Below are 26,405 nucleotides of genomic sequence, written 5' to 3'. Positions count from 1 at the left end.
TGGAGACCAGCCTAGGCAACAGAGCAAGATCTCCATACCTTTTTTATTTTTTTTTTATTTTTATTTTTGAGATGGGGGTCTCACTCTGTTGCCCAGGTTGTAGTACAGTGGCATGATCATGGCTCATTGCAACCTTGGACTCCTGTGCTCAAGTGATCCTCCCACCTCAGCCTCCTGAATAGTTGGAATTACAGGTTCCTGCCACCATATCCAGCTCTTTTTTTTTTTTTTTTTTTTTTTTTTTAGATGGAGTCTCGCTCTGTCACCCAGGCTGGAGTGCAGTGGCATGATCTCGGCTCACAGCAACCTCCACCTCTGGGTTCAAGCAATTCTCCTGCCTCAGGCTCCCGAGTAACTGGGATTACAGGTGTGTGCCACCATGCCCAGCTAATTTTTTGTATTTTTAGCAGAGACAGGGTTTCACCATGCTGGCCAGGCTGGTCTTGAACTCCTGGCCTTGTGATCCATCTGCCTCAGCCTCCCAAAGTGCCAGGATTACAGGCATGAGCCATCGCACCCAGCCTCTTTTTTTTGGGGGGGGGGGGGGGTAGAGATTGGATCTCATTATGTTACCCAGGCTGGTCTTGAACTCCTTGTCCCAAGTGATTCTCCCACTTTAGCCTCCCTCCCAAAGGGCTGAGATTATAGGCGTGAGCTACTGTGTCAGGCTGAGACCTCATCTCTAAAAATAACTAAATAAATAAAACAACAAAAGCTTTACTAGCTTTTGAAGGGCAAGTGAAGACACTTTACCAGAAGGGACTTGAATCATCATTGCAATGATCTTTGCAAAAGTTGTTTCTTGAGAAACTCAATTCTCGACTGAAAGCTTAATATTCTATTGATAATAAAAGTTACGTTGAGCTTTTTTTTTTTTTTTGAGATGGAGTCTCACTCTGTTGCCCAGGCTGGAGTGCAGTGGCACAATCTGGGCTCACTGCAACCTCTGCCTCCCAGGTTCAAGCGATTCTCCTGCCTCAGCCTCCCAAGTAGCTGGGATTATAGGAGTCCGCCACTATGCCCAGCTAATTTTTTGTATTTTTAGTAGAGACAGGGTTTCACCATGTTGGCCAGGCTGGTCTCAAACTCCTAACCTCAGGTGATCCGCCCGCCTTGGCCTCCCAGAGTGCTAGGATTATAGGCAGAGCCACCACACCGAGACTCCAACAATATATTTTAACTCATAAACTCCACACAAATGGTTACATGTAGAAATTCATCGTAGCAGGAAAAACATTAAAGGCAGATCATACTCATCTTATGTCTGCTTCCTGTTCACTCCTTTATGATCAAGAATACATCATTATCTACTGGAATGGCTGCTGTCATTACATTTATGTATCTTTCATGTCTTACAGAGGTGAAATTTCCCCTGGAACATTATATACTGGAATTGCAAGACCATAGAGTTGCACTTAATGGGTCTCATTCTGAGAAAGTGGCTTTACTGGATGACAAAACAGCCATGGTGACTGCCTCCCAACTGGGCCAGACTAATCTTGTCTTTGTCCATAAAAGTATCCTTTTGTTCAAGTTTTAGCTGCCAGTCTACACTTCCTTGAGCATGCTAGACATGTTCTTTGGTAAAATAATTTAAGAATGATTATGGTACTACTACAGTGTTTTCCTATAGGTTTTATTTTTTTATTTTTCTATTTTTTTTATTTTTTATTTTTGAGACGGAGTCTTGCTCTGTCGCCGGGGCTGGAGTGCAGTGGCCAGATCTCAGCTCACTGCAAGCTCCGCCTCCTGGGTTTACGCCATTCTCCTGCCTCAGCCTCCCGTGTAGCTGGGACTACAGGCGCCTGCCACCTCGCCCAGCTAGTTATTTTTTTTGTATTTTTTAGTAGAGATGGGGTTTCACCGTGTTAGCCAGGATGGTCTCGATCTCCTGACCTCGTGATCTGCCCGTCTCGACCTCCCAAAGTGCTGGGATTACAGGCTTGAGCCACCGCGCCCGGCCCCTATGTTTTATTTTTAACAAAGAATTATAAGTTATTGCTGTGATAATTTCTAACAGAGTAAGTAGAGAAAAGGAGTATAGTTAGAACTTGAGATCTACTAACTTCAGTGCTTATTTGCAACCTCAATCAAATTGTAATTAGGGAAATAAAAAAACTGTAATTAGGGGAATGGGGAAAACGGAGTTTGGAAGAACATGTAACGGAGTTTGGAAGAACATGTGAGAATTTTATTTAATTTGTTCTTTCTTATTTGTACATGATAATTGAGAAAATATGCTATTGTCTGCAGTAGATGTTTAACTAATATTTTAAAAATTGTGTTGAGAGCAATTTTTAAAAATTCAGTAAACCTGCTATGCAAGGATTGAACAAAGAAAGGTACACAGAGACCTGTAATAGTCAATGAAAACAGAAGAGAATGAAGATTTAAATTCTCAGAAAATTGAAACATGATTTGGACTCCATCTCTCAGTGCTTTATTTGGAATTTTTTTTGAATATTTGAATCTGAAAGAAATTCATTCAGAAAATATCTATTATATTTATACTATATGCTCAACATTGTTCTAAGCTCTGGGTATACAAACTGCCATTTTGTCCAGCATAGTTAGATTTTTAAATTATTACTATTATTATTTTTTGAGACAGAGTTTCCCTCTTGTTGCCCAAGCTGGAGTGCAGTGGCGCGATCTCTGCTCACTCCTGCCTTTGCCTCCCGGGTTTGAGTTATTCTCCTGCCTCAGCCTCCTGAGTAGCTGGGATTACAGGCGCATGCCACCACGCCTGGCTAATTTTTGTGTTTTTAGTAGAGACGGGATTTCATCATGTTGGCCAGGCTGGTCTCGAACTCCTGACCTCAGATGATCCACCCACCTCGGCCTTCCACAGTGCTGGGATTACAGGCGTGAGCCACTGTGCCTGGCCAAAAAATTATTATTTTTGTAGAGACAGGGTCTCATTCTGTTGCCCAGGCTGGAGTGCAGTGGTGCAATCTTGGCTCACTGCAACCTGTAAACTCCCAGGCTCAAGTGATCCTCGCAGCTCAGCCTCCCAAGTAGCTGGGACCACAGGCACTTGCCACCATGCCTAGCTAATTTTTATATATTTTTTGTAGACACGAGGTCTCGCCATGTTGCCCACACTGCTCTTGAACTCCTGGGACTCAAGCAATTCACCTGCCTTGGCCTCCCAAAGTGCTAGGATTCCAGGCATGAGCCACCACACCCAGTCAAGATTTTTTTTTTTTTTAGAGATAGGGTCTCACTCTGATGCCCGGGTTAGAGTGCAGAGGCATGATCATAACTCACAGTAGCCTTGAGCAATCCTCCCACCTCAGCCTTCTGAGTAGCTGGGACTATAGGCACACACCACCATGCCATACTAATTGTGTCTTTTTTTGTAGAGATGAGGTCTTGCTAGACTGAGTAGGCTGGATGATCTCCTGGCCTTAAATGAACCTCTGAAAGTGCTTGAATTACAGGTGTGATCCACCACACCCAGTCTTTACCTAGCATAATTAGAGAAGTCCTCTCTGATGAGGCGACACTGGCACAATAAGCCATGTGGATAACTGGTGAAAGACTTCTAGGGAAAGGAAAGAGCAATGGCAAAGGTTCTGAAGTAGGAACATATTTGGCATGATTAAAGAAGAGTAAGGAAGACATGAAGCTAAAGTGCAGTGAATCAGGAAATAGTAGAAGTAACAGAGTAGGGGAGGGGCAGATTAGGTAGGGCCTAATAGGCTTACTCTGAATAAGAATGTCTCTACTCCAGGCACACTGTCTATAGGGTAGCCCTGCTCTGAAAGGAACAGTACTTCTGCTATTCCGCTTCAATAAAAGCTGCTAACACCAGAAAAATTCTATCAGGCTTGAAAGGTATAGTATTTCTTGTATAATAGTGTTAGTTAGCTGCCTATATTATTTGTCTTACACACATTAAGGAGACTTATTGATCCAATGTTTGCTTTTTAGTCATTTTAAGGTACCTAGGACATTTTTCTTTTTCTTTTCTTTTTTTTTTTTTGAGACGGAGTCTCGCTCTGTCGCCCAGGCTGGAGCGCAGTGGCCAGATCTCAGCTCACTGCAAGCTCCGCCTCCCAGGTTTACGCCGTTCTCCTGCCTCAGCCTCCGGAGTAGCTGGGACTACAGGCGCCGGCCACCTTGCCCGGCTAGTTTTTTGTATTTTTTAGTAGAGACGGGGTTTCACCGTGTTAGCCAGGATGGTCTCGATCTCCTGACCTCGTGATCCACCCGTCTCAGCCTCCCAAAGTGCTGGGATTACAGGCTTGGGCCACTGCGCCCGGCCTCCTAGGACATTTTTCAACAAATGCAATCATACCTACAAAATAAATTAAGTTATTCAATATTTATTGAGCCCCAACTGTGTGTCAGGCACTTCCCTGAATTTCCCAGGTGAACTTAAATGTTCTTTTTTCCCCCATATTTTCAGTTCATATTGTTATTTTTTCCCAAAGTATCAAATATTAAAATACATTGTGTTTGTCTATTTATATATCTTTTTTGAGGACATGGATGGTGACTATTCATAATGAGTCCCAGCACCTGGCATAGGGTAGCTGGTTGAACTGTTCATGGAGATGGAGAATATAAGAGAAAGAGCAGTTTTAAGGAAAAAGATAATGAGTTCAGTTTTTCACATGTTAAATTAAAACATCAAAACTGTGGGATAGATATCCAAGCAGAAATTTTCATTATGCCTCTGGAGGAGAAAGATTGAGGATCCAGATAGATATTTGAAAGTTAGTTTATAGATAGGTGGTAGTTGGAGCTATTGTAGACAAAATCACCTAGGGAAATTATATAGAGTGAGAGAATTTGGCCAAAGACAAAATTGTGTAATGCTGGCTTTTAAGGTTCATATGGAAAAAGAGGACATGTAAGGAGGATCTAAAGGAATGCTTAAAAGGTAGTATTATAGAAAAACCAAGGATGGGCGCAGTGGCTCATGCCTGTAATCCCAGCACTTTGGGAGGCTGAGGCAGGTGAATCACCGGTCAGGAGTTCGAGACCAGCCTGGTCAACATGGAGAAACCCCGTCTCTACTAATAGTATAAAAATCAGCAGAGTGTGGTGGTGCACGCTGTAATCCCAGCTACTCAGGAGGAACTCCTGAGGCAGGAGAATCACGTGAACCTGGGAGGCAGAAGTTGCGGTGAGCCGAGATGGCACCACTGCACTCCAGCCTGGGCGAGAGAGTGAAACTGAGTCTCAACTAAATAAAAAAAAAAAAAGAAAGAAAAATCAGAGAGAGGAGTTTCCTGATAACCAAATTAGGAATTTACAAAGAGGAGAAGACTGTTCAACAGGTCAAATCTGGTAGTGATGTCAAGATAAAGACTGAAAGGTTGTAGTAACTAGGAGGTCTTGGGTCACTTTGTCAGTAAAAACAGCTTGACTTTCACAAGGACAAAAACAAAGTGGAAGTTTGAAAAAGACACAAGGAATACTTTTTTTTTTTTTTTAAGATTGGAAAACCTTGAACATATCTCTTAATTAAACAGAGAAAGATGGCAGAGATAAGGGAGAAAAGAGAGCCAGTTGATGGAGCCTGTGTTTTCTGAGAGGCAACAGAAAATAAGATTTGGAATGCAGATGGAAGGCTTAGATCTTATTCTGATATCTTATTCTGATATCAGAAGAATGAGTTGTTTTAGAGATCTGTTGAGATGTTTCCTCATTTGTTAAATGAAGGGAATGTTATTATTTCTGACTTTCCTTCTAGCTCTTATATTTTATGAATATTATAGTAAAGTACATATCAGAACTAAACCTAAGTTTGGCACAGAGTTACCCATAAAGTATTTAGAAGATTTGCTTTAGGCCGGGCACAGTGGCTCATGCATGTAATCCCAGCACTTTGAGAGGCTGAGACAGGAGAATTGCTTGAGTCTAGGAGTTTAAGACTAGTCTAGGCAACATAGTGAGACCCCTGTCTCTACAAAAAGTAAAAGGTTAGCTAGATGTGGTGGTGCAGGTCTATAGTCCCAGCTACTCAGAGGCCTGAGGGTAGGAGAATCGCTTGAGTCCAGGAGTTAGAGAGGCTGCAGTGAGCTGTGATTGTACCACTGCACTCAGCCTGGGTGACAGAGTGAGACCCTGTCTCAAAAAAAAAAAAAAGATGGGGCCAGGTGCAGTGGCTCACACCTGTAATCCTAACACTTTGGGAGGCTGAGGCAGGTGGATCACCTGAGGTCAGGAGTTCGAGACCAGCCTGACCAACATGGCAAAGCCCTGTCTCTACTAAAAATACAGTAATTAGCTGGGCATGATGGTGCACACCTATAGTCCCAGCTACTTGGGAGGCTGAGGCAGGAGGATCGCTTGAACATGGGAGGCAGTGGTTGCAGTGAACCAAGATCATGCCATTGCACTCTAACCTCGGTGGCAGAGTGCAATGGTGCAATGTCAGCTCACTGCAACCTCTGCCTCCTGGGTTCAAGCAATTCTTCTGCCTCAGCCTCCTGAGTAACTGAGATTACAGGTGCCTGCCACCATGCCTGGCTAATTTTTGTATTTTTAGTAGAGACAGGGTTTTACCATGTTGGTCAGGCTGGTCTCAAACTCCTGACCTCAGGCAATCCACCCACCTCAGCCTCCCAAAGTGTTGGGACTACAGGCGTGAGCCATCGTGCCTAGCCAATTTTTAAATTATTTTAGAGTTGGGGTCTCACTATGTTGTCCAGGCAGGTCTTGAATTCCTAGGCTCAAGCGATCCTCTCATCTCAGCCTCCCAAAGTGTTGGGATTATAGGCATGAGCTACTGTGCCTGGTCTATATTAGTGTATTTCAGATTGAGTGTTTTCTGTTTAGCCATGTCAGTTATGTATTTCTTTCTTTCTTGTGTTTTTTTTTTTTTTTTTGAGATGGAGTCTCGCTCTGTCGCCCAGGCTGGAGTGCAGTGGTGCGATCTTGGCTCACTACAACCTCTGCCTCCTGAGTTCAAGCCATTCTCCTGTCTCAGCCTCCTGAGCAGCTGGGATTACAGGCGCCTGCCACCACGCTCAGCTAATTTTTGTATTTTTAGTAGAGACAGGGTTTCACCATGTTGGACAGGCTGGTCTCGAACTCCTGACCTCATGATCTGCCCCCTTGACCTCCCAAAGCGCTGGGATTACAGGCGTGAGCCACCATGCCTGGCCTTTTTTTTTTTTTTTTTTGAGATGGAGTCTTGCTGTTGCCCAGGCTGAGGTGCAGTGGCGCCATCTCAGCTCACTGCAACCTCTGCCTCCCAGGTTCAAGTGGTTCTTCTGCCTCAGCCTCCCGAGTAGCTGAGATTACAGGACTGCACCACCACACCTGCTTTTTGTTTTTTTTTTTTTTTTTTGAGATGGAGTCTTGCTCTGTTGCCCAGGCTGGAGTGCGGTGGCCGGATCTCAGCTCACTGCAAGCTCCGCCTCCCGGGTTTACGCCATTCTCCTGCCTCAGCCTCCCAAGTAGCTGGGACTACAGGAGCCTGCCACCTCGCCCAGCTAGTTTTTTGTATTTTTTAGTAGAGACGGGGTTTCACTGTGTTAGCCAGGATGGTCTCGATCTCCTGACCTCGTGATCCACCCGTCTCAGCCTCCCAAAGTGGTGGGATTACAGGCTTGAGCCACCGTGCCCAGCCTCACACCTGCTTATTTTTGTGTTTTTAGTAGAGACGAGGTTTCACCATGTTGGCCAGGCTGGTCTTGAACTCCTGACCTCAAGTGATCCAAAGCCCTGCCTTGACCTTCCAAAGTGCTGGAATTAGAGGCATGAGCCACTGTGCCTGGCCAGTTATGTGTTTCTCAGAGCAGAAGTAATTTATTCTTAGCTTTTGGATTAGTATATTTTTGAGAACAAAGCATAGTCTTAATTAGATTCTATATAGACTGATAATGGAATAAATTTATATTTCTGCCAGGATTATCTGAAATGGTAGTGGTAGAATGAGGTATAAGTGACCCAGAAGTATCTTTGATGGCAAGCAGAGAACATTTTGGTATTAAACATTTACTGCAGATAACAGAAAATCAACTAGTAATTTTGAAACTGTCTGTGGAGTTCTAGGCGTGTTGCTGGATGGCAAGTCATGCCTCTCCCTCTGCCTCCATCAACACTGTTCACCTTTCAGCCAGAAGGTCTCTTCCTCCAGAATGGAGCCACTTCGTCCTGCTTCCATACTGGGCTCCTATGTAGGTATTTATTTGGAGAAAGAGGTCTGCAGCTACATTAATATTAAAAGCACAAAGCATGATCTTTTTTCTCCCTTTCTTCCTCAAATTTGAAATTCAAGAATATCTGACTCATAAGATGACTAAGAGTCCCTCAGACTTTTTGCAGAAGTATACACATTTAAGTTTTGACTTTCCAAAGGATAATAAAAGATAGGACTTTTGTTTGTTTTCGTTTGTGCATTTGTTTGTTTGTTTGTTTGTTTGTTTTTCTCCTTTGGTGCCTCACCTTTTCACCCAACTCTGGCTCACATGATTTCCTTAAGCAAAAATGAAGATGTTCATGTGCGATCTGTGTCTGGACTCCCGAATTGCACCATATATGTTGTCGAGCCTGGATTTTTAGGTACTTTAGATCATACTTTTCAGAAAGGTGGATAGTTTAAATGATTCACTAAAATGAGTGCATTAAAAACTACAGCATTTCTTCAACTTTCAACTTTCATTCTGGGACTTAATTTCAAATTCAACCTTACTTTGACATATTTTATCAAATTGTTCTGATTAAATGCTATCACAAGAGTGAAGCATGTTGAGAAAGATTGTGAAAAAAATATGAAAATCCATATAATACAAATTCTGAGGTTAGGAAAAGAAACTTTATACAAGGAAAAAAGAATCTTAATGCTCATAGGCCACATGAAACAATGAATCTGACTGAAAGAAGCTGAAATATTGCCTGACACATTAGGAATGAGCTGAAAGTATGGTTTCTTCTTGTCTACAGATATAAGTGAAAGTGTTTCTTTTTTTTTGTTTGTGTTTATTTTTGTTTGAGACAAGGTCTTGCTCTGTCACCCAGGCTGGAATGCAGTGGCGTGATCTTGGCTGACTGCAACCTCTGCCTCTTGGGCTCAAGCAATCTTCACACCTTAGCCTCCCAAGTAGCTGGGACTACAGGTGTGCCATTATGCCTTACCAATTTTTGTTTTCTGTAAAGATGGGATTTTGCCACATTGCCCAGGCTGGTCTCAAACTCCTGAGCTCAAGCAATCTGCTCTCCTCAGCCTCCCAAAGTGCCAGGATTACAGGTGTGAACCACCATGCCCAGCCTAAAGTGTTTCTTTATACCTGAGATGAGTTAAATTAAACCAGGATTTTTGGAACCCTAAATTATTATACAATTTTTTCTTTTTTGTCTGAGACAGTGTCTGGCTCTGTTGCCCAGGCTGGAATGCAGTGGGTGTAATCACAGCCCACCGTAGCCTCCAATTCCTGGGGTCAAATGATCCTTCCACGTCAGCCTCCTGAGTAATGGAACTATAGCTGCAAGCACCACGCTCAGCTAATTTTTAATTTTTTTGGAGAGATGGGATCTTGCCATGTTGCCCAGGCTGGTCTTAAACTCCTGGGCTCAAGCAGTTCTCCTTCCTTGGCCTCCCAAAGTGCTAGGATTACAGGTGTGAGCCACCAGGCCAAGCCTTATACAATTTGAGAGAAGGAACTAAAAGATCTACTTTGGAGAGATGGATGCAGTGGTTCATGTCTGATTCCAGCACTTTGGGAGACTGAGGCTGGCACATCGCTTGAGTCGAGGAGTTCGAGGCCAGTATGGGCAACATGGTGAAACCCTGTCTCTACTATAAATAGAAGAATTAACCAGGCGCAGTGTTCTAAGCCTAGTCCCACCTACTCAGAAGACTAAGATGGAAGGATCGCCTGAGCCCAGGAGGTTGAGGCTGCAGTGAGTCATGATCACACCACTGCACTCCAGCATCTTGTGACAGTAAGACCCTGTTTCAAAAAACAACAACAACAAAAATGTACTTTAGACCAGTCACAGTAGCTCAGGCCTGTAATTCCAGCACTTTGGGAGGCTGAGGCTGGCAGATCTCTTGAGGACAGGAGTTTGAGACAAGCCTGGCCAACACGGCAAAACCTCATCTGTACTAAAAATACAAAAATTAGCTGAGCATGGTGACGCATACCTATAATCCCAGTTACTTGGGAGGCTGAGGCACAACCATCAGTTGAACCCAGGAGGTGGAGGTTGCAGTGAGCCAAGATCGTCACTGCACTCCAGCCTGGGTGACAAAGCAAGAATCTGTCTCAGAAAGAAAAAAAAAAAAGAACCTACTTTGGAAATAATCTCCATCTATTAGTACATTTTGCTGTTTGAACAGCTTTATAAAAATTGTATTTTTAAATTCATTGTAGAAAAATGTTAGCCTCTTCTAATATTTTTGTTTCTTGATTTGTGTATAGGTTTCACTGTCCAACCTGGAAACCGATGGAGTCTAGAGGTGGGACAGGTGTATATCATTACAGTAGACGTCTTTGATAAAAGCAGCACAAAGGTCTATATTTCAGATGTGAGTCAGTCTTTTTTATTTTTCTGCGCTCCTTGTAGGGATAAGATACATAAGATATGGAGTGGGCCATCTTCCTGGCTAGAAAGCCCTCTTTTTTTCTTTGATTCTAGATTTTTACCTTTGGAAAAGCAAGTTGCTAATTTGTTATTATCATTAATTCTGTTCTTCTTCTTTTTTTTTTTTTTTTAAAGAGACACAGTCTCACCTTGTCACCCAGACTGGAGTAGAGTGGTGTGATCATAGCTCACTGCAGCCTCCAACTTCTGGGCTCAAGCAATCCTCCCACCTCAGCTGGGATTAAAGGCATAAGCAACCATGCCCAGCTAGTTCTGTTCTTGAGGAATGCTAAATCAGAAGTAAAAGATATAATTTGGTCAGAAGTATAGAAAAGAGTTGAAATGAGTACCAGTGATAACACTTTGGAGGGTGTCCTCGTTCTACAACTTCATATCAGAGATGGTTACCAGAGTTTTGTGGTGGTGAGAGTAGTAATATGAATATCAGATGTGAAGTATTGTACTCACTTTCTAGGGTCCTTATTTTATCCTGAGAACTGTCTATGTATAAAATATTAAAAATTACACTAAAATTTGCGTAAGCTTTGACTCTTGCTATTCCCGATGCTTGCCATTGATAGATCTTTCAAAAACTAGTACGATTTTAAAATTATATCTCCCCAACTTACAATTTCCATGAGGGAGAGCAAAAGTTTTGTTTTTATCTCTTTATTCCATGAATGCATAGCTACAGTTTTATAGATGCGTTAGGATTAAGATGGCTTCAGGGAAAGAACTATCTTCAGGTTTGTGTTACTGTGGGGCTGATTTTCAGAATCTCAGGATTACACACGACTTTCCTAAGGAGTACTTTGAAGAGCAACTAACTACTGTGAATGGATCTTACCATATAGTAAAAGCCCTGAAAGATGGTGTTGTGGTAATAAGTGCATCCCTGACCTCCATCATTTACCAGGTAGGAATTAAAAAGACAGTGTATTTTAACAACACTGAAGAGGCTTGGCTGACTTGTTGATTTGCAAGCAGATATATAGTATATACCACCTTTATCTTTCACAAAAATAAAGAAACAGATAAACAACACACTCATAAGTTTATTCCTCTACAAATTTTCTGTTCTAATCTATGTTATTGTACATTAAAATATCTGTATTTGTGGTCATTGTGTATGTATCATTTGGGGTTTCAGATTGCATTAAAAACATTTATTTTTCTTTCTCCTTCCTTCCTTCTTTTCTTTCTTTTCCTTCTTTTTCTTTTCTTTTCTTTTCTTTTTCTGAGAGAGCGCCTCATTTCATCAGCCAGGCTGGAATACAGTGGTGCAATCATGGCTCACTGCAGCCTGGACCTCCTAGGCTCAAGCAATCCTCCCGCCTTGACCTCCTAAGTAGCTACAGGCACATGCAACCACACCTGGCTAATTTTTGTTTTTATTTTTTTGAAGCAGAGTCTCACTCTGTTCCCCAGGCTGGAGTGCAGAGGCATGGTCTTGGCTCACTGCAACCTCGGCTTCCTGGGTTCAAGCGATTCTCCTACCTCAGCCTCCTGTGTAGCTGGGGTTACAGGCATCCACCACCATGCCCTGCAAATTTTTGTATTTTTAGTAGAGATAAGGTTTCACCATGTTGGCCAGGCTGGCCTTGAACTCCTGACTTCAAGTGATCTACCCACCTCAGCTTCCCAAAGTGTTGGGATTACAGGCGTGAGCCACCACAACCAGCCACACCTGGCTAATTTTTTTTTTTTTTTTTTTTTTTTTTTTTTTGAGACGGAGTCTTGCTCTGTCACCCAGGCTGGAGTGCAGTGGCCAGATCTCAGCTCACTGCAAGCTCCGCCTCCCGGGTTCACGCCATTCTCCTGCCTCAGCCTCCCGAGTAGCTGGGACTACAGGCGCCTGCCACCTCACCCGGCTAGTTTTTTTGTATTTTTTTTAGTAGAGACGGGGTTTCACCGTGTTAGCCAGGATGGTCTCTATCTCCTGACCTCGTGATCCGCCCGTCTTGGCCTCCCAAAGTGCTGGGATTACAGGCTTGAGCCACTGCGCCCGGCCTAATTTTTAAAAGTTTTTTAAAGAAGGCATTTCACTGTGTGGTGCAGGCTGGTCTTGAACTCCTAGGCTCAAGTGATCCTCCCATGTCAGCCTCCCAAAGTGCTGGGATTATAGGTGTGAACCACTACATCCAGCCATAATGTATTTCCTATACACATTTCCATGTGTCATCAGGTCCACATAGGGTACTTTATTTTTCTTTTTTTGGAGACAAGTCTCACTGTATCAACCAGGCTGGAGTGCAATGGCATCATCATAGCTCACCTGCAGCCTCGACCTCCTGGGCTCCAGTGGTCCTCTTGCCTTAGCCTTCCAAGTAGCTGGGACTACAGGCATGTGCCACCACACCCAGCTAATTTTTGTATTTTTTGTAGAGACAGGTTCTTGCTATGTTGCCCACAATGGTCTCAAACTCCTAGGCTCAAGTGATCCTCCTGCCTTGGCCTCCCAAAGTGTTGGGATTACAGGTGTGAGCCACCATTACCAGGTGCATAAAGTACTATTAATTCTAAAAATCCAAAGGTTTAATATGCCAATTTAGTTACCCATGCCCCAAACATTGAACTATTGCATTGTTTCCACTTTTTTTTACTATTATAAATGGCATAACTAAGTATCTTTGTACATTTTTTTTTCCTTTTGGATAATTTCCATACTGTGTAACAACAGAAATGGAGTTATTGGGTAAAGGGATAGGGAATGAATCTGTTTCTAATGCCTCCAAAATACATAAGTATCCTGATTTTTAGTAGCCCGTCAAACCTGCTTTCCTCTCCCAAACCTACGTTTTCTTCAATGCTCCCTCCTTTCACTCAGTTTAGACAAAATCCGAAGTCGCCCTTGACTCTCCCTTCTCCCTCAGCTTCTGTATTCAATACATTATTAAGCGCCACGTCAGTTCTTCTAAATGCCTGTCAAATCTTTTTTGTTTGTTTGTTTGTTTGTTTACCATCCCCATTGTGCTCTCTTTTTTTTTCTTTTCTTTTTGAGACAGAGTCTTACTCTGTTGCCCGGGCTGGAGTGCAGTGGCCCAATCTTAGCTCACTGCAACCTCCACCTCCTGGGTTCAAGCGATTCTCCTGCCTCAGCCTCCCAAGTAGCTAGGACTACAAGCACATGCCACCATGCCCAGCTAATTTTTGTATTTTTTTAGTAGAGACGGAGTTTCACCATATTGGCCAGGCTGGTCTGTAACTCCTGACCTTGTGATCCGCCCACCTCGGCCTCCCAAAGTGCTAGGATTACAGGCGTGAGCCACTGCGCCCAGCCTCTCTCTCTCCTTTTTTCTTTTGAGACAGAGTCTCACTCTGTCACCCAGGCTGGAGTGCAATGGCGTGATCTCAGCTCACTGCAACCTCCACCTCCCAAGTTCAAGCATTTCTCCTGCCCGAGCCTCCCAAGTAGCTGGAGTTACAGGCATGCACCACATGCCTGGCTAATTTTTTGTATTTTTAGTAGAGATGGGGTTTCACCATGTTGGCCAGGCTGGTTTTGAACTCCTGACGTCAGGTGATCCACCCACCTCATCCTCCCAGTGATGGGATTACAGACATGAACCACCTCGCCTGGCCAGCCCTGTAGAACCTTATACAAAAAGTTGGCCCTCTATATATGGGTGAGTTTTGCTTGTTTTTAAGTATGAGGAGAATTTCTTACCTTAGCACCTTTAAATGTTCTCTTTTTCTTCTGAATAGCTTATAGCATCCCTTGGCCTTTATAGTTTATGGATGTCCAGGGGTCTTTCTTCTGAAAGTATGATTTCCCTTCCTATGTTGATTTTTTTAAAAAACCTGTTTTATTTCAGGGAATTTTAAGCTATTTTCCCTGATTGTGATAATTAGTTTAGGTCTAGCAAAACCCTTTTCATTATTATTTCATTTTCATTATTATTGAACCATAGTAGCTATGCTTATTTAATGACGATAAATATTTATTTCTTTATTTCTTTTATAGATAGAAACTGGTTAATTTATGAGCATGCCATTTTACTGACGTTTTGAGTATATGAATGTGTATTATAAGAACAGTCCTTACAAAATATATTTTGCTCCTTTTTTCCTGCTCTTATAGAATAAAGATATTCAGCCTATAAAATTTCTAATCAAACACCAACAAGAAGTGAAGATTTATTTTCCCATCATGCTTACACCCAAATTTCTGGCATTTCCTCACCATCCTATGGGAATGTTATATCATTATAAAGTACAGGTATGGTGTCCTATAAGGCTTCACAATGAAATAAGCTGATTTCTCTTATAGCTTAATTTATTGAAATTTGATTAATGTTACATTTATTTCTTCCCAATCCTAAGAGTATAACTTGGGTTTTGGTGACAACCAGAATTATACTCTTGAAAAATGTCATCTATAACAAGACTTGGTTATGGATGCTTTCTCTCTTCCCAGTATCCTTTCCTTGTGAGTTTTATAAAGTTCTGTTGTATCTTTTTTTGACATTTTGTGACACTACCATTACTTTGCCTCCCTTTAGTATTTATCTTGCCTGTTAAGGTACTTTACAATAGTGTCACAGTTTCTTTTCTTTTTTTCTTTTTTTTTTTTTTCTGAGACAGAGTTTTGCTCTTGTTGCCCAGCCTGGAGTGTAATGGCGTGATCTTGGCTCACTGCAACCCCTGCCTCCCAGGTTCAAATGATTCTCCTGCCTAAGCCTCCAGGGTAGCTGGGCTTACAGGCACGTGCCACTACTCCCGGCCAATTTTGTATTTTTAGTAGAGACAGGGTTTCACCACATTGGCCAGGCTGGTCTCAAACTCCTGATGTCAGGTGATCCACCCACCTTGACCTTCCAAAGTGCTAGGATTACAGTTGTGAGGCACTGCGCCCAACCTAGTGTCACAGTTTCTAATGTGTCCAAAAATAACTTATTACATTATGTTATTATTTGTAAAATTTATTTCACCAGTCAAGTTTTATATTTTCACTTAAATTTCATTTTCTTCCGATTGTAATTGAATGTAATGTGCGTTTTCACAGGTAGAGGGTGGCAGTGGCAACTTCACCTGGACTTCTTCTAATGAAACAGTGGTCATAGTAACCACTAAAGGAGTAGTGACTGCAGGTCAGGTCAGGGGGAATAGTACTGTTTTGGCCCGAGATGTACAAAATCCCTTTCGATATGGAGAAATTAAGGTAAACGACTCTCCAGATAGTCTTCTTCTTATCCCTACAACACTACTGTCTAAATTTAAGTAATTAACACACTTTAAAAAAATAGCCCAACATGGCTATTTAAAAATATTACTCACATTCAGTCTAGAAATACTTTTTGTTTTGGAGACAGAGTCTCTCTCTGTTTCCCAGGCTGCAGTGCAGTGGCAAGATCTCAGCTCACTCACTGCAGCCTCTGCCTCCCAGGTTCAAGTAATTCTTCTGCCTCAGCCTCCTGAGTAGCTGGGATTACAGGTGCCCACTACCACACCTGGCTAATTTTTGTATTTTTAGTAGAGGTGGGGTTTCTCCATGTTGGCCAGGCTGGTCTTGAACTCCTGATCTCGGGTGATCTGCCTGTCTTGGCCTCCCAAAGTGCTGGGATTACAGACATGAGCCACTGCAGCCAGCCAGAAATACATATGTTTAAAATATTTGAATCTTGTTTCACTTAATAGTCACTTATTTAACATCTATGTTTGTTTCCTCATAGGATGATGTTAGTATCCACCTCAAAGGTTATTATCAGAATGACTGAAAAATGTTTTTAACTGGAGAATTTTGGCAAAAAAATGATGAAATGCATTCTGTATTTATTATACGAATTATAAAAACACATGTAAAACTGAAAATAGTAATAGGTAACATTTTGAGCATTTGTTACAGTGCTCTACATGTTCAGAGAAACTTCCCTTGTAATGAACTATAGAAATGATCACTGGAAGTATAGTCTTTGTTGTCAAGATTAAATGAGATAGTGTTTACTCCAGTGCTTAGCATATATTTAATATTTTCACGTTAACTTTTTTGTTATAGTTATACATATGATTTTTAAATGGTCTTTATAGTAACTTTATCTCTAGTGTCGTATTTCGGTTTGTCAATCTGTTTCTAAAAGATTGAAAACTCTTTTTTAGTATATTATGTAACCATTTTCCTATTTTTCTCCTTTATTTTTTCTTTTTTTGAGACTGAGTCTTGCTCTGTTGCCCAGGCTGGAGGGCAATGGCATGATCATAGCTACTGCAGCCGCAAACTCCTAGACTCAAGCAGTCCTCCCACCTTGGCCTCCCAGGTAGCTAGGACTACAGACATGCACCACTCCAAACAGTTAATTTATTATTTTTGTAGAGACAGGGTCTCACTGTGTTGCCCAGGCTGGTCCCAAACTCCTGGCCTCAAGTGATCCTCCTGCCTTGACCTTCCAAAGTGCAAGGATTACAGGTGTGAGCCACTGTACCCAGCCCCATTTTTTTTTTTTTCCTGAGATGGAGTCTCACTCTGTCACCCAGGCTGGAGTGCAGTGGCATGATCTCAGCTCACTGCAACCACTGCCTTTCAGGTTCAAGCAATTCTCCTGCCTCAGTCTCCTGAGTAGCTGGGACTACAGGTACCCGCCACTACACCCAACTAATTTTTTTTTTTTTTTTTTTTTTTTGAGATGGAGTCTCACACTGTTGACCAGGCTGGAGTGCAGTGGCGCGATCTCGGCTCACTGCAAGCTCCGCCTCCTGGGTTCACGCCATTCTTCTGCCTTAGCCTCCCAAGTTGCTGTGACTACAGGCGCCCGCCACCATGCCCGGCCAATTTTTTGTATTTTTAGTAGAGATGGGGTTTCACCGTGCTAGCCAGGCTGGTCTCGATCTCCTGACCTCGTGATCCACCCGCCTCGGCCTCCCAAAGTGCTGGGATTACAGGCGTGAGCCACTGCACCCGGCCTAATTTTTTGTGTTTTCAGTAGAGACAGGGTTTCATCATTATGGCCAGGCTGGTCTCGAACTCCTGACCTCAAGTGATCTGCCCACCTCAGCCTTCCAAAGTGGTGGGATTACAGGCATGAGCCACTTTGCCCAGCCCCAGCCCCATTTTTAATATATGTTGCTGTTCTCTATAGGATTTAACAGTTTGCCATCACTCAGTGAACATTTATTATCTCGTAGGTATTATTGGACATCCAGGGATACATAACACATAATCCCTATCTTAAAGTATTTAAAGTCTAACTAGGAAGATATATTGACATGAAAAAAGTTAAATAACATTTTAAGAAAATGATATGTGAGATATTTTAAAGCCCTGTATGACTGAGAACTACTTGAATTGTACAGTAAGTGCTATTAGTAAAAGAGAAATCCTTGTGTATGGGACTCTCAGAGACTATTGTGAAAGAGGTGGGAACTTGAACAAGACTTTTGGAGGATGGAATAAAAGTAAGGCCCAAGGGTCAAATTTAGAGTGCTTCCTTATTTGGTAAATACATTTTTATCAGAATACAGCTACTCTCATTCATTTACATATTGTCTGGGACTGCTTTCAAGCTACCAGCTGCTGAGTTAGTAGTTACCACGGAGACTGTGTAGCCTGAATAAGTCTGAAATGTTTACTATCTAGCTCTTTACAGAAAGCTTTGCCAATCCTTGCTGTAGACAATGGGGAACCAATACAGGCTTTTAACAGGTCAATGGTATGGTAAGGGCTCTGTTCTGAAAGATATCTAATTATTTTTATAGTCAGGCAATAACAACCATAATACTAAAAAACAAAAGATACTTGCTGGTACTATAGACTAGTAGATTAGAATGGATTGAAGGGAGAAAGTGAAGACAAAAACTTCAGTTAAGCTTGAACTGGTGAAATGGTATTGAGAATAGCTGGAAATGGACAAAATGAGAATCTTTTTTAACAGGTAAGCTCAATCAGATTTGATGCCTACTTGAGCAGGGAATAGTGAAACATTTAAAGCCACAGAGATGATGTGGAGGTTTCTCACTTTGCCAGCGGGGTGGATAGAAAATGCAAGAGGCTAGGAGTGGTGGCTCACACCTGTAATCCCAACACCTTTGGGAGGCCAAGGCAGGAGGATGGCTTGAAGCCAGGAGTTTGAGACCAGCCTGGACAACAAAGCAAGACCCCCATCTCTTAAAAAAAATAAATAACCAGGCGTAGTGGCACGCGCCTGTAGTCCTAGCTACTGAGACAGGAGGATCACTTGAGGCCAGGAATTTGAGGTTGCAGTGAACTATGATCACACCTCTGCACTCTAGCCTAGGTCAGAGTGAGACCCTGTCTTTAAAAAAAGAAAAGAGGCTGGGCGTGGTGGCTCACGCCTGTAATCCCAGCACTTTGGGAGGCCGAGGCGGGCGGATCACGAGGTCAGGAGATCGAGACCATCCTGGCGAACACGGTGAAACCCCGTCTCTACTAAAAATACAAAAAATTAGCCAGGCCTGGTGGCAGGCGCCTGTAGTCTCAGGTACTTGGAGGCTGAGGCAGGAGAATGGCGTGAACCCGGGAGGCAGAGCTTGCAGTGAGCCGAGATTGTGCCACTGCACTCCAGCCTGGGCGACAGAGCGAGACTCCATCTCAAAAAAAAAAAAAAGAAAAGAAAAGTAAAAAAAGAAAAGAAAATACAAAAAAATGGAAAACATGATGAATTTAGTTTTGGATGCATTTAGTGTAAATTCACCTATGTAGCATCCAAGTGGATGCTTTTAATTGGAAATAGGGGTCTGAAGTTCAACTGAAAGATTAGGGCTGGAGAGTTTGCATATGGTTAGTCACTGAAGCTTTGGGACTGGGTAAGGTTTCCCAGGAAGAACATATGGATCCTGTGTAATGTAAATATCACTTTAAGAAACATAGGCAGAGGAGGAGGAACTAGCAGAAGAAACACAGAAAGTGGCAAAAATGACAAAATAAAAGATATTTTATTTTATTTATTAATTTTTGAGATGGGATTTCTCTTGCCCAGGCTCAGTGCAGTGGCACGATCGTGGCCTACTCCAGCCTTGACCTCAAGCAATCCTCCCACCTCAGCCTTCCAAGTAGCTGGGACTACAGGTGTGTACCACTATGCCTGGCTAATTTTTTTTTTTTTTTTTTTGAGATGGAGTCTTGCTCTGTTGCCCAGGCTGGAGTGCAGTGGTACGATCTCGGCTCATTGCAACCTCCGCCTCCCGAGTTCAAGCAATTCTCCTGCCTCAGCCTCCCCAGTTGCTGGGATTATAGGCACCCGCCACCATGCCCAGGTAAATTTTATACTTTTAGTAGAGACGGGATTTTACCATATTAGCCAGGCTGATCTTGAACTCCTGATCTCAGGTGATCTGCCCGCCTTGGTCTCCCAAAGTGCTGGGATTACAGGTGTGAACTACCACACCCGGTCTAATTTTTTATTTTTGTTTTTTTAGAGATGGGGTCTTGCCGTGTTGCCCAGGCTGGTCTCAAATTCCAGGACTCAAGGGATCCTCCTGCCTTGGCCTCCCAAAGTGCTGGGATTACAAGCATGAGCCACCACACCCAGCCAAAACATATTTTTAAAAGATATCAAGAAAGAGGAAGTGCTCTAAGTCAAAGGTCGGCAGACTTTTTCTGTAAAGGGCCAAATAGTGAATACATTCGTCTTTTGTTTTGTTTTTTTTGTTGTTGTTGTTTTTGAGATGGAGTCTGTCGCCCAGGCTGGAGTGCAGTGGCACCATCTTGGCTCATTGCAAACTCCACCTCCTGGGTTCAATAGCGCCATCTTGGCCAACTGCAAGCTCTGCCTTCAGGGTTCATGCCATTCTCCTGCCTCAGCCTCCTGAGTAGCTGAGACTATAGGCACCTGCCACCACGCCCCACTAATTTTTTTGTATTTTTAGTAGAGATGGGGTTTCAGTGTTAGCCAGGATGGTCTGGATCTCCTGACCTCCTGATCCACCTGCCTTGGCCTCCCAAAGTGCTGGGATTACAGGTGTGAGCCACCGTGCCCAGCCCCCTTTTTTTTTTTTGACATGGAGTCTTGCTCTGTTGTCCAGGCTGGAGTGCAGTGGTGCGATCTCAGCTCACTGCAAACTCCGCCTCCCAGGTTCAAGCGATTCTCCTGCTTCAGCCTCCTGAGTAGCTAGGCACGTGCCACCATGCCTGGCTAATTTTTGTATTTTTAGTAGAGACGGGGTTTCACCATATTGGCCAGGCTGGTCTCAAACTCCTGACCTCGTGGTCTGCCTGCCTCGGCCTCCCAAAGTGCTGGGATTACAGGTGTGAGCCACCACGCCCAGCCTAATACGTTAGTCTTTACAGGCCACATATAGTCACCATCTCATATTCTTTTTTGTGGTTGTTGTTGTTTTATTTTACAACTTTTAAAAATGTAAAAACTGTTCTTAGCTCATTGTACAAGAACAGGTTGTATACAGGCCATAGTTTGCCAGACTCCTCCTATATGGAGTTAGATGCTTTCAAGAGCTCAATAAATTTTAAAATGTAGAGTGACATGTTTAGCACCTTGTGTGTGTGTATATAGAAGAGACCTGTACCATTACATTATGTATAACAGTGAATAACATATATATATAATGTGTTTATATATGTTCATGTGTATGTAAATATTTAAGGAATGATTTCTTCTAAGTCTTTTTCTTAACATTTTAAAATTATATATATATATGTGTGTGTGTATATATATATATATATATATATTTTTTTTTTTAAGGCAAGGTTTCTCTCCCATCACCCAGGCTGGAGTGCAGTGGTACACTCTCAGCTCATTACAACCTCCATTTCCTGGGCTCAAGCAATCCTCCTGCCTCAGCCTCCCAAGTAGCTGAGACTACAGGCGTGCACCACCATGCCCAGCTAATTTTTGTATTTTTAATAGAGACAGGGTTTTCCATGTTGGCCAGGCTGGCCTCGCACTCCTGACCTCAGGTGATCCACCTGCTTCGACCCCCCAAAGTGCTGGAATTATAGCCATGAGCCACTGTGCCTGGCCTTTTTTTTTTTTTTTTTTGGACAGGGTCTGACTCTGTTGCCCATGCTGGAGTGCAGTGGTGCAACCTCAGCTCACTGCAACCTCTGCCTCCCGGTCTCATCCGATCCTCCCACCTGAGCTTTTCAAGTAGCTGGGACTACAGGTGTATACCACCACACTCAGCTAATTTTTAAACTTTTTTTAGAGACAGGGTCTCCCTATATTGCCCAGGCTGGTATTGAACTCCTGGGCTCAAGCGATCTTCCTGCCTTGGCCTCCCAAAGTGCTGTAATTTTTAATCTTTAGGTGTACATGGTAGGTGTTTGTATTTACGGGATACAGGAGATATTTTGATATGGTCATACAATGCATAATAGTCACATCAGGGTAAACGGAGTATCCATCACATCACCTCAAGAATTTATCCTTTCTTTGTGTTACAAACATTCCAGTTATACTCTTTTAGTTATTTTAGCAATTTTTTTTGGAGACAAGTTCTTGCTCTGTCACCCAGGCTTGAATGCAGTGGCAGGAACATGGCTCACTGCAGCCTTGGCCTCCAGGGCTCAAGCAGTCCTCCCACCTCAGCCTCCCAAAGTGTTAGGATTACAGGAGTGAGCAACCGTGTCTGGCCATTAATGATCTTTTAAAAAATGTGTTGTTGAGGCCAGGCGCAGTGACTCACGCCTGTAATCCCAGCACTTTGAGAGACCAAGGCAGGCGGATCACAAGGTCAAAAGATTGAGACCATCCTGGCCAACATGGTGAAACTCCTTCTCTACTAAAAATACAAAAAAATTAGTCGGGCATGGTGGTGCGCACCTGTAGTCCCAGCCACTCGGGAGGTTGAGGCAGGAGAATTGCTTGAACCTGGGAGTCAGAGGTTGCAGTGAGCTGAGGTCGTGCCATTGCATTCCAGCCTGGGCAACAGAGTGAGACTCTGTCTGAAAAAACAAAACAAAACAAAAAATATCGTGTTGTTGAGTTTGGTTTGCTAATATTTTGTGAAGAGTTTTTCTATCAATGTTCATCAGGGATATTGGCCTGTAGTTTTGTTTGTTTGTTTGTTTTTTGATGTCTTTGTCTGGTGTTTGTATCAGGGTAATGCTGGCCTCATAGAATGAGTTTGGAAGTATTCTCTTCTCCTCTATTTTTCAAAATACTTTGAGTAGGATTAGAATTAGTTCTTCTTTAAATGTTTGGTAAAATTTAGCCGTGAATTCATCAAGTCCTGGGCTTTGCTTTGCTGGGAGACTTTTATTACAGCTTCGATCTCATTACTTGTTATTAGTCTTTTCAGGCTTTGGATTTCTTCATAGTTCAATCTTGGTAGGAGATTGTATATGTCTAGGAATTTATCCATTTCTTCTAGGTTTTCCAATTTATTGGCATATAATTGCTCATGGTAGCCCCTAATGATCCTTTGCATTTCTGTGGTATTGGTTGTATTATCTGCTTTTTCATCTCAGATTTTACTTTTATTATTTATTATTTGCTTATTTTATTTATTTATCTAATTTTTGAGACTGAGTCTCACTCTATCGCCCAGGCTGGAATGCCGTGGTGCAATCTCGGCTCACTGCAACCTCTGCCTCCCGGGTTCAGGTGATTCTTATGCCTCAGCCTCCTGAGTAGCTGGGATTGTAGATGCCTGCCACCACACCTGGCTACTTTTTGTATTTTGAATAGAGATGGGGTTTCACCATGTTGGCCAGGCTAGTCTCAAACTCCTAATCTCAGGTGATCTCTCGGCCTCGGCCTCCCAAAGTGGTGGGATTACAGGCATGAGCCACCGCAGCCAACCAGATTTTACTTATTTGGGTCATCTCTCTTTTTATTTTTTTGTCTGGCTAAAGGTTTGCCGATTTTGTTTATCTTTGCAAAAAATCAACTCTTCATTTTGTTGCTCTTTTGTATTTTTTAAAATTTCATTTATTTCTGCTCTGATCTTTATTATTTCTTCTACTAATTTTGGCTTTGGTTTGCTCTTGCTTTTGTAGTTTTTTTTTTTTTTTTTTTTCAGACAAGGTCTTGCTCTTTTGCCCAGGCTGGAGTGCAGTGGCGAGATCACAGCTCACTGCAGCCACTACCTCCTAGGCCTAAGTGATCTTCCTGCCTCAGCTTCCCAAGTAGCTGGGAATACAGGTGAATACTACCATGCCCCCCCTAATTTTTGTGTTTTTTATAGAGACAAGGTTTCACCATATTGTTCAGGCAGATCTTGAATTCCTAGACTCAAGCAATCCACCTGCCTCAGCCTCCGAAAGTATTGGGATTACAGGCATGAACCACTGTGTCCAGCCAACTTTTCCAGTTCTTCAAGATACTTTGGCCAGGTCCGGTGGCTCACACCTGTAATCCCAGCACCTTGGGAGGCCAAGGCAGGTGGATCACAAGGTCAAGAGATTGAGACCATCCTGACCAACGTGGTGAAACCTTGTCTCTACTAAAAATACAAAAATTAGCCAGGCATGGTGGCGCGCGCCTGTAATCCCAGCTACTCAGGAGGCTGAGGCAGGAGAATTGCTTGAACGCAGGGGGCGGAGGTTGCAGTGAGCTGAGATCGCACCACAGCACTCCGGCCTGGCAACAGGAACAAGACCACGTCAAAAAAAAAAAAAAAAAAAAAACCCAACAACAACAACATTAGGTTGTTTTTTTCAAGTTTTTCTACTTTTTTTTTTTTGAGACAGAGTTTTGCTTGTTTCCCAGGGTGGAGTACAGTGGTGTGATCTTGGCTTATTGCAACCTCTGCCTCCTGGGTTCAAGTGATCCTCCTGCCTCAGCCTCCTGAGTAGCTGGGATTACAGGTGCGTGCTTCCACACCCTGCTAATTTTTTGTATTTTTGTTAGAGACAGGGTTTCATCATGTTGGCCAGGCTGGTCTGAAACTCCTGACCTCAGGTGATCCACCTGCCTCGGCCTCCCAAGGTGCAGGGATTACAGATGTGAGCTACCGTGCCCAACCTCTACTTTTTTGATGTAGGCATTCATTACTATAAACTTTCCTCTTAGTACTGCTTTCACTGTATTTCATAGGTTTTGTTATGTTGTGTTTTCATTTTCATTTTTTTTAAAGAAATTTTAAAATCTCCTTAATTTCTTCATTGATATGCTAGTCATTCAGGAGCAAGTTGTTTAATTTCCATGTGTTTGTATAGTTTCCAAAATTCCTTTTGTTACTGATTTCTAGTTTTAGTCCACTAAGTCAGAGAGGATATTTGACATAGTTTCAATTTTTTTGAATTTTTGAAGAATTGTTTTGTGGTCTAACGTAGTCTATTCTTGAATATGATCAAGAATACTCATTCTTGCTGAGGAGATGAATGTGTAGTCTGCAGCCATTGAATGAAAAGTTCTGTAAATATCTATTAGATCCTTTTGGTCTACATTGTAGAGTAAGTTTCATGTTTCTTTGTTGATTTTCTGTCTGGAAAATCTGTTCAATGCTGAAAGTAAGGTGTTGAAGTCTCTAGCTATTAATGTAGTGGGGTCTATTGCTCTCTTAAGCTCTAGTATTTGCCTTATACATCTGGGTCCTCCAGTATTGGGTGTATATATATTTATAAATGTTATATCCTCTTGCTGAATTGACCCCTTTATCATTACATAATGGCCTTCTTTTTTCTCTTTTTATATTTTGTCCTGAAATCTATTTTGTCTGATATAAGGATAGCTATTCTTGCTCTTTTTTGGTTTCCATTGGCATGGAATCTTTTTCCATCTCTTTATTTTCAGTCTACATGTGTCTTTACAGGGGAAGCATGTTTCCTGTAGAAAAACATCATTGGGTTTTTGTTTTTGTTTTTGTTTTTGAGATGCAGTTTCACTCTTGTTGCCCAGGCTGGAGTGCAATGGTGTGATCTCGGCTCACCGCAACCTCTGCCTCCCAGGTTCAAGCAATTCTCCTGCTTCAGCCTCCCGAGTGGCTGGGATTACAGGCATGTGCTACCATGCCCAGCTAATTTTGTGTTTTTAGTAGAGACGGGGTTTCTCCATGTTGGTCAGTCTGGTCTTGAACTCCCAACCTCAGGGGATCCACCCGCCTTGGTCTCCCAAAGTGCTGGGATTATAGGCATGAGCCACTGCACTCAGCCTTTTAAAAAAAAATCTATTCAGTCACTCTGTCTTTTTTGATTGGAGAGTTTAGTCCATTTACATTCAACGTTATTATTGATAAATAAGAACTTACTCCTGCCATTTTTAATTTGTTTTCTGGTTGTTTTGTGGTCTTCTCTTCCTTCTGTCCTTCCTTCCTGCATTCCTTTTTGTGAAGGTGATTTTCTCCGGTGGTATGTTTTAATTTCTTGCGTTTTATTTTTGTCAGGTTACCATAAGGCTTGCAAATAAGATCTTATAACTCATTATTTTAAACTGATGATGTCTTAACACTGATTGTGTAAACAAACTAACAAATTAACAAAGAGAAAACTAATCAAAACTCTAGGCTGGGTGCAGTGGCTCATGCCTGTAATCCCAGCACTTTGGAATGCCAAGGTGGGTGGATGACCTTAGATCACCTAAGGTCAGGAGTTTGAGACCAGCCTGGCCAACATGGTAAAACCCTGTCTCTACTAAAAATATAAAAAATAGCCGGGCGTGGTGGTGCATGCCTGTGATCCCAGCTACTCATGAGGCTGAAGCAGGAGAATTGCTTGAACCTGGGAGGTGGAGGTTGCAGTGAGCTGAGATTACGCCACTGCACTCCAGCCTGAGTGACAGAGCAAGACTCCATCTCAAAGCAGAAACAAAAACTAAAAGTTCTACATTTTAATTTCATTCCCCTGCTTTTTAATTTTGTGTTGTTTCTATTTATATCTTATACCGTCTATGTCTTGAATAGCTGTTGTAGTTATTCCTTTTTATAGGTTCTTTTAGTCTTTCTACTCAAGGTATCAGTAGTTTAAATCTCTCTCTTTACCTCCTCTTTAAGGCCAGTAGCTCTTA

The 26,405-nt window shown here is 42.5% G+C and overlaps 1 protein-coding gene across 1 annotated transcript in view; it reads left to right on the top strand.

The window, feature by feature from the left end:
• Positions 1-26,405, top strand: part of NUP210L (nucleoporin 210 like) — a 157,353-nt gene that overhangs the window by 17,584 nt on the left and 113,364 nt on the right. Inside the window, exons 7-12 of the mRNA XM_026447362.2 lie at positions 1,359-1,517; positions 8,458-8,526; positions 10,386-10,492; positions 11,324-11,464; positions 14,630-14,767; positions 15,554-15,709. Of these exons, the coding sequence (XP_026303147.1) occupies positions 1,359-1,517; positions 8,458-8,526; positions 10,386-10,492; positions 11,324-11,464; positions 14,630-14,767; positions 15,554-15,709 (770 nt within the window). The remainder of the gene's footprint in view (positions 1-1,358; positions 1,518-8,457; positions 8,527-10,385; positions 10,493-11,323; positions 11,465-14,629; positions 14,768-15,553; positions 15,710-26,405) is intronic.

Source organism: Piliocolobus tephrosceles, chromosome 1 (assembly GCF_002776525.5).
Source record: "Piliocolobus tephrosceles isolate RC106 chromosome 1, ASM277652v3, whole genome shotgun sequence".
NCBI classification, from domain to species: domain Eukaryota; kingdom Metazoa; phylum Chordata; class Mammalia; order Primates; family Cercopithecidae; genus Piliocolobus; species Piliocolobus tephrosceles.
The sequence above is the reverse complement of the archived record's forward strand: the minus strand, read 5'-3'. Positions and strand labels throughout refer to the sequence as shown.